Source organism: Oncorhynchus gorbuscha, linkage group LG07 (assembly GCF_021184085.1).
Source record: "Oncorhynchus gorbuscha isolate QuinsamMale2020 ecotype Even-year linkage group LG07, OgorEven_v1.0, whole genome shotgun sequence".
Lineage (NCBI taxonomy): Eukaryota > Metazoa > Chordata > Actinopteri > Salmoniformes > Salmonidae > Oncorhynchus > Oncorhynchus gorbuscha.
The window spans coordinates 59,891,635-59,908,195 of NC_060179.1; the positions used below are offsets into that span (position 1 = coordinate 59,891,635).

The following is a 16,561-nucleotide window of genomic DNA, read 5'->3' on the forward strand; positions in this document are numbered from 1 at the left end:
CTTCTAGCCTCTTCTTATTAATGGTATCTGTTGCTTTTATACATGTCTTACTACTCGAAAGTCGTCTCAATTCTCACTCAAACTCCTGTGGCTTATTTTTCAAATTGCAATGTTTTGTTTCTAAATGTCTGCACAAGAGTGAAGGTTTCATCGAGTTGTGAGATAATACCTTTGGGCATAAATCACACTGGCTGAGGAAAGGCACTTGTCCCAATATAAGTGAACCCCAAATCAATGTAGTTCTATTCATATTTGCGCCTCTTCGATGGTCCAACGTCCCTGTCTGTTTCAGTGCTTTCCCGGGTAAGGGGGCAGTAGCTCTTCGGCTACATCAGATTCACAACTGTCAGTGTCCGTGCTAGCTGGGCTAACAACAAATGTAGAATTACTGATGCTAGCATTGGATGTGCTCGTGGAAGCAGAACAACTTGTGTCGTCGACAGGTGCCGGTATAGTACTGCTGATTGTAGCAGTACTACCAGTAGAGCTGGTATGTGTCTCTATGGAAGCAGACTAACTTGTCGTTGACAGGTGCCGGTGTAGTACTGCTGATTGTAGCAGTACTACCAGTAGAGCAGGTATGTGTCTCTATGGACATGGGCCTTACTTTCTTTAACCATTTATCAATTTTTGAGCAAACAGAATGAGCAGCAGCTACGTTTGGCTACATACGGACTGTTAGTGGAATTCCCACGAGAGAGTAACGGTTAATGTGATTGGATGTTAATTATTTGACTAGGCTTCCTGTATTTGACATTGTGTTATTTCGCTGAACACTAGTTGGTTGAATTTTATTTTTGGTAGTGAAATGAGGCTACTCGGGAGAAAAAAATACTCACCCAAATGTATAGCTCCGTTGGAAAATATAAATTAACTCTTTGAAAATGTGAAGAAAAAATTTAAATTTTAAATAAATAAAACATGTGAATCCCATTTTTATCTGGCGCTCAGCCCAGTCAAAACTGTTCGCTGCTCTGGCCCCCCCAATGGTGGAACAAACTCCCTCACGACGCCAGGACAGCGGAGTCAATCACCACCTTCCGGAGACACCTGAAACCCCACCTCTTTAAGGAATACCTAGGATAGGATAAATAATCCCTCTCACCCCCCCCCCCCCCCTTTAAGATTTAGATGCACTATTGTAAAGTGACTGTTCCACTGGATGTCATAAGGTGAATGCACCATTTTGTAAGAGCGTCTGCTAAATGACTTAAATGTAAATGTAATGTAATGCTTTGCAGGAACAGGAACACCTGCTCTACATTAATCATTTGGAAACAAATATTTAGAAAAGGAGTACTTTGACCAAATATCCAAAATGTATTTTCTGAACATTGTCACCAAGTTAACCCAAACTATTTACTGTATTAAATTGCCCATTGTTCTATAATAAAGATAACCTTTCACATTGAACAGCACTGTTCTTTGTTTACACTCTTTTGGCATCGTTAGATAATTCACATTGGAACACACGCAACTGTGGCCATGTGCTAAAGCAGTAAGGAAGTGCTTAAAAAACAAACAAAAAGATTTCAACAATATCAAATGTATTTATATATTTATATAGCCCTTCGTACATCAGCTGATATCTCAAAGTGCTGTACAGCCTAAAACCCCAAACAGTAAGAAATGCAGGTGTAGAAGCACAGTGGCTAGGAAAAACTCCCTAGAAAGTCCAAAACCTAGGACGAAACCTAGAAAGGAACCAGGCTATGATGGGTGGCCAGTCCTCTTCTGGCTGTGCCGGTTGGAGATTATAACAGAAGATGGCCAAGATGTTCAAATGTTCATAAATGACCAGCATGGTCAAATAATAATAATCACAGTAGTTGTCGAGGGTGCAGCAAGTCAGCACCTCGGGAGTAAATGTCAGTTGGCTTTTCATAGCCGATCATTAAGAGTATCTCTATCACTCCTGTCTGTAGAGAGTTGAAAACAGCAGGTCTGGGACAGGTAGCACGTCCGGGGAAGAGGTCAGGATTCCATAGCCGCAGGCAGAACAGTTGAAACTGGAGCAGCAGCACGGCCAGGTGGACCGGGGACAGCAAGGAGTTATCATGCCAGGTAGTCCTGAGTCATGGTCCTAGGGTCTTCAGAGCGAAAGAGAATTAGAGAGAGCATACTTAAATTCACACAGGACACCTGTGTGTGATTTCCTGCAAGACAGGAATGTCAGTGTTCTGCCATGGCCAGCGAAGAGCCTGGATCTCAATCCCATTGAGCACGTCTGGGACCTGGGATCGGAGGGTGAGGGCTAGGGCCATTCCCCCCAGAAATGTCTGGGAACTTGCAGGTGTCTTGGTGGAAGTGTGGGGTAACATCCCACAGCAAGAACTGGCAAATCTGGTGCAGTCCATGAGGAGGAGATGCACTGCAGTTCTTAATGCAGCTGGTGGCCACACCAGATACTGACTTTGATTTTGACCCCCCCTTTGTTCAGGGACACATTATTCAATTTGTTCAGTTTATTTCTCAGTTGTTGAATCTTGTTATGTTCATACAAATATTTAGTTTATATACTGTATTGTATTCTATACCACACCACTGACTGTTAAACAGCCATCCAGCACATCAGAGGCTGCTGCCTATAGACAGATTAGGAGTCACTGGCAACTTTAAGGAAATAAAACACTAGCCACTTTAATAATGTCTCCATATCTTTCATTACTCATCTCATATGTATATATTCTATTCTATGCCACTTCTATGCCATTCTATTCTATGCCACTTAGTCCAATGCCGCTTTGACATATACAGTGGGGAGAACAAGTATTTGATACACTGCCGATTTTGCAGGTTTTCCCTACTTACAAAGCATGTAGTCTGTAATTTTTATCACTGGTACACTTCAACTGTGAGAGACGGAATCTAAAACAAAAATCCAGAAAATCACATTGTATTGAAGTGTACCTATGATAAAAATGACAGACCTCTACATGCTTTGTAAGTAGGAAAACCTGCGAGTCCATATCTGGCCATAGGAAATGTCCATGTGTGATATTGTGAGTTATTCCATTATCATACAGTACGTCTAAATGCCACAGCTGGATTCAGAATTTGTCAGGATGTGGTGCAAATCCACAAAACTCCAAATCTGCATTGGGAATGGTCTGTATTCTCTAGAATATATATGTAAAAAAGGGGTAATGTAAAGATATCCACTGATATGGACCCTTTCCACCCAGTGAAACCTCCCTGGTCTTTGTCGTTGAACGTGTGCTTGGAATTCACTTCTCGAGTAACGGACCTTACACGTAATTGTATGTGTGGGGTTATTCAAAAACACCTATTAGTGAACACTGAATGAGTCCATGCAACTTATTATGCGATTTGTTGAGACACATTTTTGACTCCTGAACTTTACATGATTTGCCATAACAACGGGGTTACATGGCATTTCGGCTTTAAATTTCTAAAATGTTCTAACAAATTCCACTTTGATATTATGGGGTAATGTGTGTCGATCAGTGACACAAAATCCCAATTTAGTTTTAAATTCAGGCTGTAACGTAACAAAATGTGTAAGTAAGGAGTTGTGAATACTTAATGAAAGGCACTGTATATTGTCCATACTGTCTATACACACACTGTATATTGTCCATACTGTCTATACACACCTTGTATTTGTATCCCGGATATTTCTTCATCCCCGTGTTTCTTTTTTTTTTTGTTATTTTTGAAAAATAATTAGTGTATTAGTGTTGTACTGTTACATTTATTGCACTGCTCGGGCTAGAAACATGCATTTCACTGCTGCTGCTTTAACATGTGTGTACGTGACAAATACAGTTTGATTTGAAATGACACAGCACTGGATCTCTAAAATAGGAGCTTTGTTAGATTCTGTGAGCTGTCGCACATGAAGCAGACTTTTTCTGTCTCGTGTGTGTAATATATATATATATATTTTTTTTTTCTCTCTGTGTCTGTCTGTGTGTCCTTCTTTTGGTTAGAGGTCAAAGGATCTGGAGAGTGTGCTGTATTCATTTCCAGTTTCCATTATGTGGCTGGATTCCCGTGATGATACTAACTTCCCTTTCCCACTCTGCCCTTGCCGGGACAAAACGCCTCTGTTGTAGGACCAACAACAGAAAGACCTCAAAGAGAGAGACTGTGCCCAAAATGTTCCTCCAAAAGGTGTCCCGGGCCAAAGAGCCCCCAGAAGAGAGCTGTTTTTATGACCAGTTTGTCCTGTCTGTGTTGTCAAGCACAAGGGCACTTTCAGTAAACATCATCCCACCTGCACTTACACACACTCTCTCAATTCAAGGGCTTTATTGGCATGGGAAACGTGTATGTTAACATTGCCAAAGCAAGTGAGGTAGATAATAAACAAAAGTAAAATAAACAATACAAAAATGAACAGTAAACATTACACTCACAGAGGTTCCAAATGAATAAAGACATTTCAAATGTCATATGTATATATACACAGTATTGTAACGATGTGCAAATAGTGAAAGTACAAAAGGGAAAATGAATAAGCATAAATATGTGTTGTATTTACAATGGTGTCTGTTCTTCACTGGTTGCCCTTTTCTTGTGGCAACAGGTCACAAACCGTGCTGCTGTGAGGGCACACTGGTATTTCACCTAGTAGATATGAGAGTTTATCAAAATTGGGTTTGTTTTCGAATTCTTTGTGGATCTGTGTAATCTAATATTGTCACTTATTTGGCAGGAGGCTAAGAAGTGCAGCTCAGTTTCCACCTCATTTTGTGGGCAGTGTGCACATAGCCTATCTTCTCTTGAGAGCCAGGTCTGCCTACGGTGGCCTTTCTCAATAGCAAGGCTATGCTCACTGAGTCTGTACATAGTCAAAGCTTTCCTTAAGTTTAGGTCAGTCACTGTGGTCAGGTATTCTGCCACCGTGTACTCTGTTTAGGGCCAAGTAGCATTCTAGTTTACTGTTCTTTTTGTTAATTCTCTCCGATGTGTTAAGTAATTATCTTTTTGTTTTCTCATGATTTGGTTGGGTCTAATTGTGTTGCTGTCCGGGGTCTCTGCGGGGTGTGTTTGTCTCCTCTCCTTTTATATCTCTACTGTTCTCTCCCTCTCATCTCCGTTTCTATCTCTACTGTTCTCTCCCTCTCATCTCCGTTTCTATCTCTACTGTTCTCTCTCCTCCGTTTCTGTCTCGTCTGTTCTCTCTCTCTCTCCTCTCAGTTTCTGTCTACTGTTCTCTCTCTCTCCTCTCAGTTTCTGTCTATTGTTCTCTCTCTCCTCTCCTATCTGTTTCTATCTCTACAGTTCTCTCCCTCTCATCTCCGTTTCTATCTCTACTGTTCTCTCTCCTCTCCGTTTCTGTCTCGTCTGTTCTCTCTCTCTCTCCTCTCAGTTTCTGTCTACTGTTCTCTCTCTCCTCTCCTCTCTGTTTCTATCGCTACTGTTCTCTCCCTCTCCTCTCCGTTTCTGTCTCTACTGTTCTCTCTCCTCTCCGTTTCTGTCTCGTCTGTTCTCTCTCTCTCTCCTCTGTTTCTGTCTACTGTTCTCTCTCTCCTCTCCTCTCTGTTTCTATCGCTACTGTTCTCTCCCTCTCCTCTCTGTTTCTATCGCTACTGTTCTCTCCCTCTCCTCTCTGTTTCTATCGCTACTGTTCTCTCCCTCTCCTCTCTGTTTCTATCGCTACTGTTCTCTCCCTCTCATCTCCTCTCTGTTTCTATCGCTACTGTTCTCTCCCTCTCATCTCCTCTCTGTTTCTATCTCTACTGTTCTCTCTCCTCTCCGTTTCTGTCTCGTCTGTTCTCTCTCTCATCTCCTCTCAGTTTCTGTCTATTGTTCTCTCTCTCATCTCCTCTCTGTTTCTATCGCTACTGTTCTCTCCCTCTCCTCTCCGTTTCTGTCTCGTCTGTTCTCTCTCTCTCTCCTCTGTTTCTGTCTACTGTTCTCTCTCTCCTCTCCTCTCTGTTTCTATCGCTACTGTTCTCTCCCTCTCCTCTCTGTTTCTATCGCTACTGTTCTCTCCCTCTCATCTCCTCTCTGTTTCTATCGCTACTGTTCTCTCCCTCTCATCTCCTCTCTGTTTCTATCGCTACTGTTCTCTCCCTCCTCTCCTCTCTGTTTCTATCGCTACTGTTCTCTCCCTCTCATCTCCTCTCTGTTTCTATCGCTACTGTTCTCTCCCTCTCATCTCCTCTCTGTTTCTATCGCTACTGTTCTCTCCCTCTCATCTCCTCTCTGTTTCTATCGCTACTGTTCTCTCTCTCCTCTCCTCTCTGTTTCTATCGCTACTGTTCTCTCTCTCCTCTCCTCTCTGTTTCTATCGCTACTGTTCTCTCTCTCCTCTCCTCTCTGTTTCTATCGCTACTGTTCTCTCTCTCCTCTCCTCTCTGTTTCTATCTCTACTGTTCTTTCTCTCTCGTTCTTTCTGAAACACACTGCTCCTGGATGAGGCTTGTTTTCTCCTGCATCAGAGCATTGTCTTTGTTTCCATTCTCTGGTTCAGTGAAAGGCTGTTGGGTTCAGTTCCATGTTAGAAAATGTGTGATTCTGTTAAAAAAAAAAACTTGTTCTTGTGACAGAGCAGAGAGATGTTAGCACATGTTAAACTGTTCACATGGGAGGATTGTTCTTCTCATAAAAACAAATTGCATACCACAGAAATGAAGGCTACAATATGTTTGGTAGGTAGACTGTTCTGTAAAAGTGTGAGGGAAAACTGGGAGAAAGGGAATTGGGCTCATGACACGAGCTATTTTGACACACGGCTTCTGTAGTATTGACGTCATGTTGTGTGTTTCAGGAGCAGAGACATGACCTGGGCCAGAGTCTGGACTTCCCCTCCACTCTGCCCCCTCAGAGACGAGCTAAGTCCCTGGACCGCAGGACCACCGAGTCTGTCATGACCGTTAGTCCCTTTTTTCTCTCTTCTGTCGTTCCGTCTTACTACGTTACCTCTCAGGGTGTGCCTACTCAAACACACACCAGGGAGGGTTTGAAACGGAAAACATTGTAATCAGTGAGCGTTGTTTACCTAAGGTGTGTGTGCGTGTTCTTGTATGTGTGGGCTAAGCTGAAGGAGCTTTCTCTCCAAGACCAGACAACACCACAATAGTTCTGCTGTTCTCCTAAAGCTGCGGGGTTAGAGGTCATCAGCAACGCCAGGACTTTAGCCCGGCTGAGTTGATTTAGGGCTCTTATCCAGAGCGACTTACAAATTGGTGGGGTCACTTAACAATAGTGTGGGGGTGGGGTGAGTTACTTAACCTAGTGCATCTAAAACTTAGGGTTGGGTAACATTGTGGGTATAAGGGTTGGGTAACAGGGTTAAGAGTATTTGGGTTGAGAAAGGGCCCAGCAGGCCTTAGCTAGTGTAAATGTTATGATAATGAGCCACTGTGTCCTATTAAAGCACTAAACATTTTAAACACGTGGTACTGGAGTTTTTGGCTAGAACATCATGTCGTTACAGCAGCTTTGGTTGGGAAATTATACTCCTGGCTTGGTTGTAGTAATGAATGAATGAACCCATATTGGTACACAGAGTGCCTTTTGTTGGTTCAATGAAATTATCCATCAAGGGATTGTTATAGTTTCATAAACTGATTATCGATTAGTCTGCACCTCGTGGACTTTGACGAAGTCATTAGGTATTTTGGGGGTTCTTTTACTTCCTACTTTTTTGGGGCTGTATTTGTGACCAGGGCTTTTATGACTGGGATGTTAGATGATTATACTGTAAACTAACGGACAGTCAAGGGCACTGTGGTGGGTGATGTGGTTAGGACATACTGTTTCAGAGCAGGTTGGTTGGTGTCCTGGATGTCCTAATGCAGTCCTCCATGCTACAGGGGGCAGCACAGTCTCCTCTCCTGTCCAGGTTATCTTCTTGCTACTCATGTGTTCGGCCATGGCCCCTAGGCCTCTGTGTGTCGGCACCCATTCTGGTGTGTGTGTGTGTGTGTGTGTGTGTGTGTGTGTGTGTGTGTGTGTGTGTGTGTGTGTGTGTGTGTGTGTGTGTGTGTGTGTGTGTGTGTGTGTGTGTGTGTGTGTGTGTGTGTGTGTGTGTGTCACAAACCAGCACTGCTTCCCCAGGGCACTTTGTGTGTTTTCTTCCACTGTGTGAAAACACAACAGACATGAACTGTTTTATTGGACTTGTACAGAAGGCTCTGTGATGCTGAATGGAGTAGGTACACATTTCCCCTAACCACTGGTCCAGGGACAGTTTTATTATTGTATCCTCCTAATGTATATGGTAAGATTGGTGGTAAGGTAATCTGATCCTAGATATGTGATCAGGGGAAACTCCTACCTCGCGCAGAACCAGCATGTGGAGGATGTTTTCCTGCTCTTTCTCAGACATCAAGTTTTGTTTTGAAGGTTGACCAAAGTTAACTGAAGGGACTTTTTGAACCTTACAAATGTTTGCGATAGTCATTACAAATTTTCTAAATTGTCTAAATATGTTACCATCTTAAGTAACAAAGTGCAGAAAATGTAGCATGTTGGATTTAAAATGCTTCTGTCAGCTATGTACTCTAGTCGCTTAGTCGGGTTAATTCATACTTTTCTTTCAGCTGTGGGTGCCTGTAAGTATGACCTGTTAAAATGATGGAGTCCTAAGTGGAACCGAGAGAGGCTGTGGTTTTTAAAAGGCTGCAAGTTTAGTATCTGTGTGTTTCAGCATCTCTTGGTTCATCTTGCATGATCTTACTGTGTGGGTTCACTAGACTGCCACTAGACCACAGGTTGATTTAATTGGCATTTTTAAAGAGGTTACATTTTGTGTTCTGCTTTTAGGGATGGTGTGTAATAATGCTGAGAATATTTGTTTCTCATTCCAGCCTGACTTGCTGAACTTCAAGAAAGGTTGGATGGTGAAGCTGGATGAGCAAGGACATGTAAGCAAGAAATACAACCTAGGAACTTCACCAGAACAACTGATGTTGCTTTTCTACTGTTTCAGGGAAATTTAAACGCTTGAAGAAATAACATTTATTGATGCCATGAGATTTGAAAATGGCACTTTTTTGTTTGGTGAGTTTATCAAAGTAGGCAGTCAGTTGAAGTTCAAGCGGTTGTCTGAACATTCACCTAGAACATACCAGAATGTCTGTAGCATTCTATGGCCTTTTAGTACCATGAGCCAGCCAGGCTTTGATGGCACAGCTTCAACGGGTGAAAGTTGAAAGGGTAATGTGGTGCTTCTCTTTTTACAGCTGTGTTTATTGTGTAGACTGATGCTCCAACGCTATATTATACGGTCTAAATTAACATTAAGCTTTCATAGAAATCGTTACTTTTCAGAGGGTTACCAACATCACTTCAGTCTCCTCTGCTGTCATAGGGGTTTGTTCTGGTCTTTCTCTTTGCTGTGTGTATTGCACACAGAAGCCATGTCATTACTCTATTTTTCTTAGTTTCTGGCACTAAATGTATGTTTTTTGCTCCGTCTACAGCAGTAACAGAACAGTTTCTGTATTCCCAGTGAACTCTGTGACCTGTGTTCCCTCTCTCCTTTTGTGAACAGTGGAAGAAGTATTGGTTCGTACTGACAGACCACAGCCTCGGATACTACAAGGACTCCATTGCTGAAGAGGTGACCTATTTTTCAATCCACCTAGACTGGTCATTCGTCCTAGTTTTAACTGTGACCACCAACAGCAGCAATGGCAGTAGTAGTTATCTTTAAAGAGATGGAATACATGTTTGCCAATACAGTTTTGGTTTCCTATTGATATCTTCGTAAGTACCCAGTTAAAAAATGTATATTCTCCAACTCCCAACTCCTGCAGTGCCGATAAGAGTCTATTCTGTCTTCCTGATTTTGTTTTCATCATCTGTTATGTTGCTGTATTGCAGGCTTCAGATCTGGATGGGGAAATAGACCTGTCTACGTGTTATAATGTCACTGAATACCAGGCTCAACGCAACTACGGCTTCCAGATACATGTAAGCCCCAATCCCTCGTGTACAACCTCCGATTATCTTTATGTAATAACAATGATTTGCATTTATGTATTCACTTTTTTAAATTATTATTTAAAAGCTCTTCAATGTAGGGATGTAACACACCCCTTTTACTATCACCCAAATAGTGCAGCAGTTAATAGCACAGTTTGAATCTAACGCCCCAACTGTCCTCTTCAGACCCAGGAGGGAATGCACACCCTGTCGGCCATGACTGCAGGCATAAGGAGGAACTGGATCCAGGCTGTCATGAAAAATGTCAGACCCTCCACTGCTCCGGATGTGGCAAGCAACCACGGCTCCTTCTCCCCACTGGAGGGACTGGTTCGGCCCGACGTGACCCAGGACTCCCTTTCCTCTGAAGCCTCGTCCATGGAGCGGGAGCCAGGGCCAGGCCCCAAGAAAAGTCGGGCCCGCGAGCGCCGGCGAGAGGGCCGTTCCAAGACCTTCGACTGGGCCGAGTTCCGACCCATCGCCCAGGCTCTGGCTCAGCAGCGGGCCCAGGAGGCCGAGCCCCTGCAGACTGACCTAGGAGACCCCGATCGGAGCCAGAGGCGGGAAGAACGAAGGAGGAGGTATGAGTCTGTGACTAGTTCCTCCGTGGACCAACCAGCAGGCTCCGAGGTTGGGAGAATGGACTATGAGAGTGGGGGAGGGAGTGAAGGCAGCCCTGGGGGTGAGAGTGGGGGTCCCCCCTCCCTGGAGAGGCAGCAGAAGGTGGAGGAGGAGATCGAGCAGCACTGGCAGCAGGTGGAGCAGACACCCATCAGGGATGAGAGGAGGGTACCTCTGCCCTCGACACTGCAGACCAGGGAGACGGCCGAGCTGGAGAAACTGCTGGAGAGCTACAAGAAAGGGGTGAATATGGGTTTTGTGTACATGTGTATGTGAGTGCGCATGTGGTTCACTTGAACCGAGATCAATGCAATGTAAAAGATTGGGTTCTTGATCAGTGCTCTCCTTGTTTCCTCATTTTCACCCTGTCTGTTCTGTGGTGCCTCTCACAGGTAGAAGAGCTGAAGCTGCAGTTGGAGAGCTGTCACCAGCAGCTGGTCAACTCCAACCAGCACAAACACAATCTGGAGGTCCAGCTGAAGACTGCTCTGGAGAGAGAGCAGCACGTCCGCACCGGATATATCTCCCCGGTAAGCCCCACAGCTCTAACTGCTTCTTCTTCTCCTCCACCTCCTCATCCTCAGAGCTGTTTTAGTCTCTAGAGGCAGTCGTGTTGAGTTCATACCTGAGCTACGATTTCATCAACTCAAAGTACAGATTGAACTGTGCATTCTTCTTCCATTTCATAACCTCCTTTGCATGTTGTATTTTTATTGTGAGAAAACATCACTGACTGACATCAAAGCTACAAACCAGCTCCAGAGTGTGCCTTTGCATGAGTCCGTTCATTGCATGTGAGGAGAAACATGAAGGTCTTGTTTTTCTGACTCCTTTTTACAGCTTCTTCTGGTTCTTCATCTCCTCTTGCTGTTGTTTTTTAGATGCAGGACAGATGTCATGAACTCATGCTAGTGTATTGAACGTGATGCATTCAATGAATGATTAACATTAGACGGATACGTTTCCTTATCAACGTTCCTGTAATGGTGTAAATGGCATGAATGCATTAGGCCACTAGACTTCAACAGTACAGCCATAGTTGTTGAAATGATGACTTTTGGCTCAGAACTGTATAAAACCTTTTCGGCTTGTCTCATTATGAATTGTTTTGCATGCATTTCATATTTTATTAACCACTGTCCGACCATCCAGTTTTCTTTTAACTGATGTGTGAGCCATACCATTATGCAGGTGTTAGTTGTCTATTGGATTTTGCGTGTGTGTGTCTGTATGAGGGGAAAAAGAGAGAGCGAGAGAGGTGATAATCTATCCGTATGGTGGGTGAATTGCTGCTTTTTGAATTCCTCACCACATATTGACATTTTTTTTTTGATAGTTTGTGTAACAATCAAAATTAGATTCAGTTAAAAGGGGACTGAAATGTTTGAGTTGATGGCTATGATGTTTCGAGAGGGAGAGAGGGAATGTAGGCAATTTATGCTGACCTTTGCGTTTTTGCTGAAGCCTTCAAAACTGGTCATTGACATCCTCATAAGAAAGGAAAATAATACATTTCCTGTTCATGTTGTGGGTTTTACTGGAACCATACATTGTACCTGCATTGTTACATTTGCAATTACGCAATGTGATGCAATTTAATGAGTGCCTTTTGAGAAATGTTTCTGTTTTTGTGAAAGACACGAAGAGTTCAGAAAAAGGAGATTTCAAGAACGTTGTTTATTCCTAGGACCTGGTATGCCACTCATCTCTAAGTAAACCACCTAGCACTAATTTTGCATTACTTACCCCATGAAATAACTCTTAACCATTTAATGTGCATGCTCTTTTGTGATTCACTAACCGTGGCCATTAAATCTCTTTCCATTGCTCGAATTCCAATAATTTAGCCAAATGATAGAAGCTGGACTCTACCTCTGTAATGTTTTTAATCATTAGGTGGAGAGCCTCATTATGTTTAGTTACATAATTTTGTAGTCAAAATTATAATTATTATGATTTCATAATGTTTAATTTCTATGGATCCAGAGTGAAATAATCGATGGATTACCTAAAATAATTTAGCTAGCCTTTTTCACCCCGCTGTGTGTGTTAACCAACTGTCTGGTCCCCTTTTCCAAGCTGGATCTCCCTTTGGTTCTGGAGGCTGATATCGAGCCCCAGACGAAGAGGCCAGAACTGGTTCATTCACAAGCTCAGAGCTTAGCAAGGAAGTACCAGGAGACCAAAGAGCTCCTTCAGCTACAAGAACTGAAAAAGCGCAATATGCAGGCACAGCTTGGACTCTCGCTTTCTCACCTCTCCATCAAGGAACCTTACCTTCCCGACCCCCAAACAGCCCTTCTGAACAGCCTGCCTCCATCAAAGCCACCCGTCGAAAAGACCGTCAGCTTTTTGATCAAAGATAGTGCAGACGTTATTCAAGAGTTAGAGGACTTGATCTCAGGAAAGCTCCTGACTCTAAAGGGACTGGATAGATTGCTAGGATCTCACAGTGAATTCAGTCTGGAGGGTAGTCAGGATATAGGAGAAAGGGGTAGCTGCGAGAGGCTCTTGCAGAGCTGGAAGTATCAGCAGGAGGTAGAGAACGAGATTATGAGGAAGAGCTTGGCCAGGGCGGGCGAAAGCATCCACAATTACGAATCACGACTCCTGACCATGGAAGACATGCTGGGAAGGGTTCAGAAGCAGAAGGTGGAGAGCCTGAAGAGCTCTTATGGACCGCTGTGTCAAAATGAAGAGCACTCTGAAAGCCACGAGATCACAATCAGGACTTTGTCCCAGAGGGTCGAACTTCTAACGAGCGAAAATGGAGCGCTGCACCAGCGCTATCAGGAGATAGTGAACCAACTAACTGAGGCAGACAGGGAGATAGATAGGCTTAAAGCTGAGCTAATCAACCTGCAAGGCGGGAAACAGCACCTACTGGTCCTAGAGGAGCTGAACGGAGTTAGGGCCAGACTAGCGGAGAGCGAAGCCCACGCTATCGACAGGGAGTTCTATGAGCGTGAGCTGAATGAGAAGTCTGTGAAGCTTCATGAGGCGCTGGTCACCTTGGAGGTGCTAGGAAACAGCCTGAATGACACGGAGAGAAGACTGCAGCTGAAAGAGGCCACTCTCAAAGGTCTGGGATTCCAAATGGCCAAGGAAGTTGACGATGAGCCCCCTAAGGAGAAACTCAAAGAGCAGCTGGAGGCCACAGAGGCCAAGCTCTTAGAAAAGGAAGCGCTCCTTCAGTCCACACAGCATCTTTGTAGAGAACTTCAAGCTCAGACGGTTGAACTTAAAACTAGAAACCAGGAATCTGAGAGACTCCAGAGTCAGAAACTTGTAGAGGCAGAGAATGAGATTAGGATGTTGCGAGCAAAGTTAGAGGTAGAGGCAAAGTCAGCTCGGGGGGAACAAGAAGTGAATGTTAGTGAAGAGATGATGCAGACAAGTGAGAGGCAGGTAGTAGACGAAAGTGTTATAAAGCAATTAGTAGGTGGGGTAAAGATGAAGTCTGAGGCCCTTAGGCAGGTATTAGAGGTGTTAGCGAAGGTAGATATTAGTGTGGACAAAACACTAATTGATATGAAAAGCACTTTACATATCACAGACTGCCTTGGGTCCTTTGAAGAGGAGCCGGATGAAGTAAGTCAGAGAGTAATGAAAAGGTTGGTATTCGAGGCAGAGTTCTGTAGTCGTCTGTTAAGTGCTGTAGAGGTTAACCCAGGCGAGACAGAAGGTGAAAGTGCATGTAGTTTTGAAAGGCATGTGGCAGAGCGTATGGTAGCTGAGAAGAGCATGTTGCTGTTGATGAACAGAATTTGTCCTCGACCAAAGATGGAAGTTGATAATGAGATGACTGTGGCTGCACAGACCATGGAAGCAGACCTTTTGAATTGGTCCAGCTGGCTTGATAACGACACCAACACTCTCATTTTGAAAGATTTAACAGAGGCATTGCAAGATAAGGTGTTTTTATTGAACCTAATTGCCTCCACCATTGAGACGTCCACTAATGACAGGCTCCTGTCCTTGGTCCTAGCTAGCTTTGATTCCAGCAAACTAAAGAAACAATGGTCTGAGCACCTTGAAGACGCCGCCACAGAAGCCCACATGTCCTATCTCATAAGCAGGCTGAAGTTCCAACACAAGAAAGAGCTGAAAGAAACCATGCTTGAAAAACGTCCGATTGGCAACTCCGACTGTGCCAACTGCTCTCAACTGAGAGAACTGAACCGAGATCTACAATCCAAAATGGTGGATATACAGAATTATCTGTCCAGCCTTGAAAGTCCTATGAGTGAAGATACTAGACAAATAACACACATTCAGATCGAAGGAGAGCCCATTGACTCCCTGGACAAGGCCATTCAGCTACAGGACATGGTGGCCAAGCACAAGCTGGAGCTGCGGGAGATCAAGGACGTCTACGCACAGGAAACAGAAAAGCTGAGACAGGAAGTGGCAAAGGTGGCCGAGATATTGCGTCTAGAACGTGAAGAGAACGTGAAGGAGATCGACTCTCTGACTGTCTGCATGGAGAACCTGAAGAAGAAACAGGAGATGGAGAGGAGTGTTCTGCTGGAGAAGCTCCACCACCAGATGGATGTCACTCCAGGAGGAAGCTATCTCACTGGGGCAGAGGATGGGAAGATGTCCCCTGAGACCTCCACAACCTCCGCCCTCAAGAAGCAAATCCAGGATCTGGTGGCCCAGGTCTCAAACATGACGGAAGAGATGAAGCGGAGGGAGCGCCAGGGCGACGCAGCTACCCTCCGGCTGAAATACGACAAAGACCTGGAGAATCTGAAGGTGGAAGCCATTCCTTGTACTTGCTGTTCCTCCGTCCGTGATGCCTTCTGTCTCCTTGTGGCAACCCCCACCCTACCCGACCCCTTCCGACCTGCCCTTACCCCCCTTTCCCCTCGAACCCTGCTCTGCTCACTCTGCTTTCCTTTTCTTTGTAAAACAGTATCATCCAATGTTGCATGGTTGACTAATTCACTGTTCAGTGCATGTGGTTGTTGACACTAGTTTTGTGCTGAGGAACCCATTTTGTTTCACAGGAAAAGGTTAGTTAACTAGAACTCCCAGACCTAGGGCAACTGGAACATTGTTAATGTGGGAGGCAACCCATCTGCCTAGAGAGACTTACCAGAACCTGTCAGACAGTAACATGAAAGTCAAGCTGACAGAATTGATTTTTTAAGTCATGTTATATAGTGTCTATTAGCATATTTTCACATCCAATGCTAAATTTCCCCTTATCATACCATAAAGTATAGTTGCTGATGAAATGAGTTCCTCAGAAGGCACAGTTTGATGTGCTTGATTACAGATTCCTTTCTTCAATAGGCGTTGTATATTAGAAGTGTCAAAGACAAATGGTTGAACCCCTTTTAAAGCTGTCTAACTATTGAGTTATCTTCAATAGACACATGATTTGGGTAATGAGGTGGATATATTGCTTTTTTTCTTGAGGATGAAATCAGCTGCATTTGAAGATGCATGGGGCTTACCTTTTTGTCTTTGATGTTGTGATGTTGCTTTAACTGGCTATAAACGTTCAACTTTTCCCCTCCTGACTTGCTGATTTAACAATTCATGGTAATTGACAGGCATTCAAAAACATTGTCGAATACTTGAAGCTTAGACTAATTACTTTTTTAGAAAAGTGATGCTTAGAAGGAAGAAATGTAAAGCAAGATCAAATCGCAACTGAAAAGTTTACTAACCACAAGTCATTCCCTGATGATCATCTACCCAGAATCTTGGGTACTGTATGTAAACGTATAGTTACCCAGATGTTTCCATATGTCGTAGACCCAATGTTTGAATATATTTTGACTACAGAGTATTTCCAGGTAAAAATGTTTTCCTCCATTGTCATGGTCTCTCTAGATCACATTATGTTGTAGATGTGTATTAGAATTACACAAGTAATTTATGATCAGGCTCCAGCTGTACAGTCATGGCCAAAAGTTTTGAGAATGACACAAATATTTAATTTCCACAACGTCTGCTGCTTCAGTGTCTTTAGATAGTAACATCTGACAAAACTATGGAATACTGAAGTATTATTACAAGC

The 16,561-nt window shown here is 43.7% G+C and overlaps 1 protein-coding gene across 4 annotated transcripts in view; it reads left to right on the forward strand.

Moving 5' to 3' along the window:
• The window catches only part of LOC124040125 (myosin phosphatase Rho interacting protein), a 67,913-nt gene that overhangs the window by 35,135 nt on the left and 16,217 nt on the right, over nt 1-16,561 (forward strand). For 3 of the 4 annotated variants that reach the window (XM_046356993.1, XM_046356992.1, XM_046356991.1), the window contains exons 8-14: nt 6,743-6,847; nt 8,787-8,843; nt 9,473-9,541; nt 9,805-9,894; nt 10,093-10,770; nt 10,920-11,057; nt 12,607-15,285. In XM_046356993.1, the coding sequence (XP_046212949.1) occupies nt 6,743-6,847; nt 8,787-8,843; nt 9,473-9,541; nt 9,805-9,894; nt 10,093-10,770; nt 10,920-11,057; nt 12,607-15,285 (3,816 nt within the window). The remainder of the gene's footprint in view (nt 1-6,742; nt 6,848-8,786; nt 8,844-9,472; nt 9,542-9,804; nt 9,895-10,092; nt 10,771-10,919; nt 11,058-12,606; nt 15,286-16,561) is intronic. The other variant, XM_046356994.1, reaches the window with a different exon arrangement.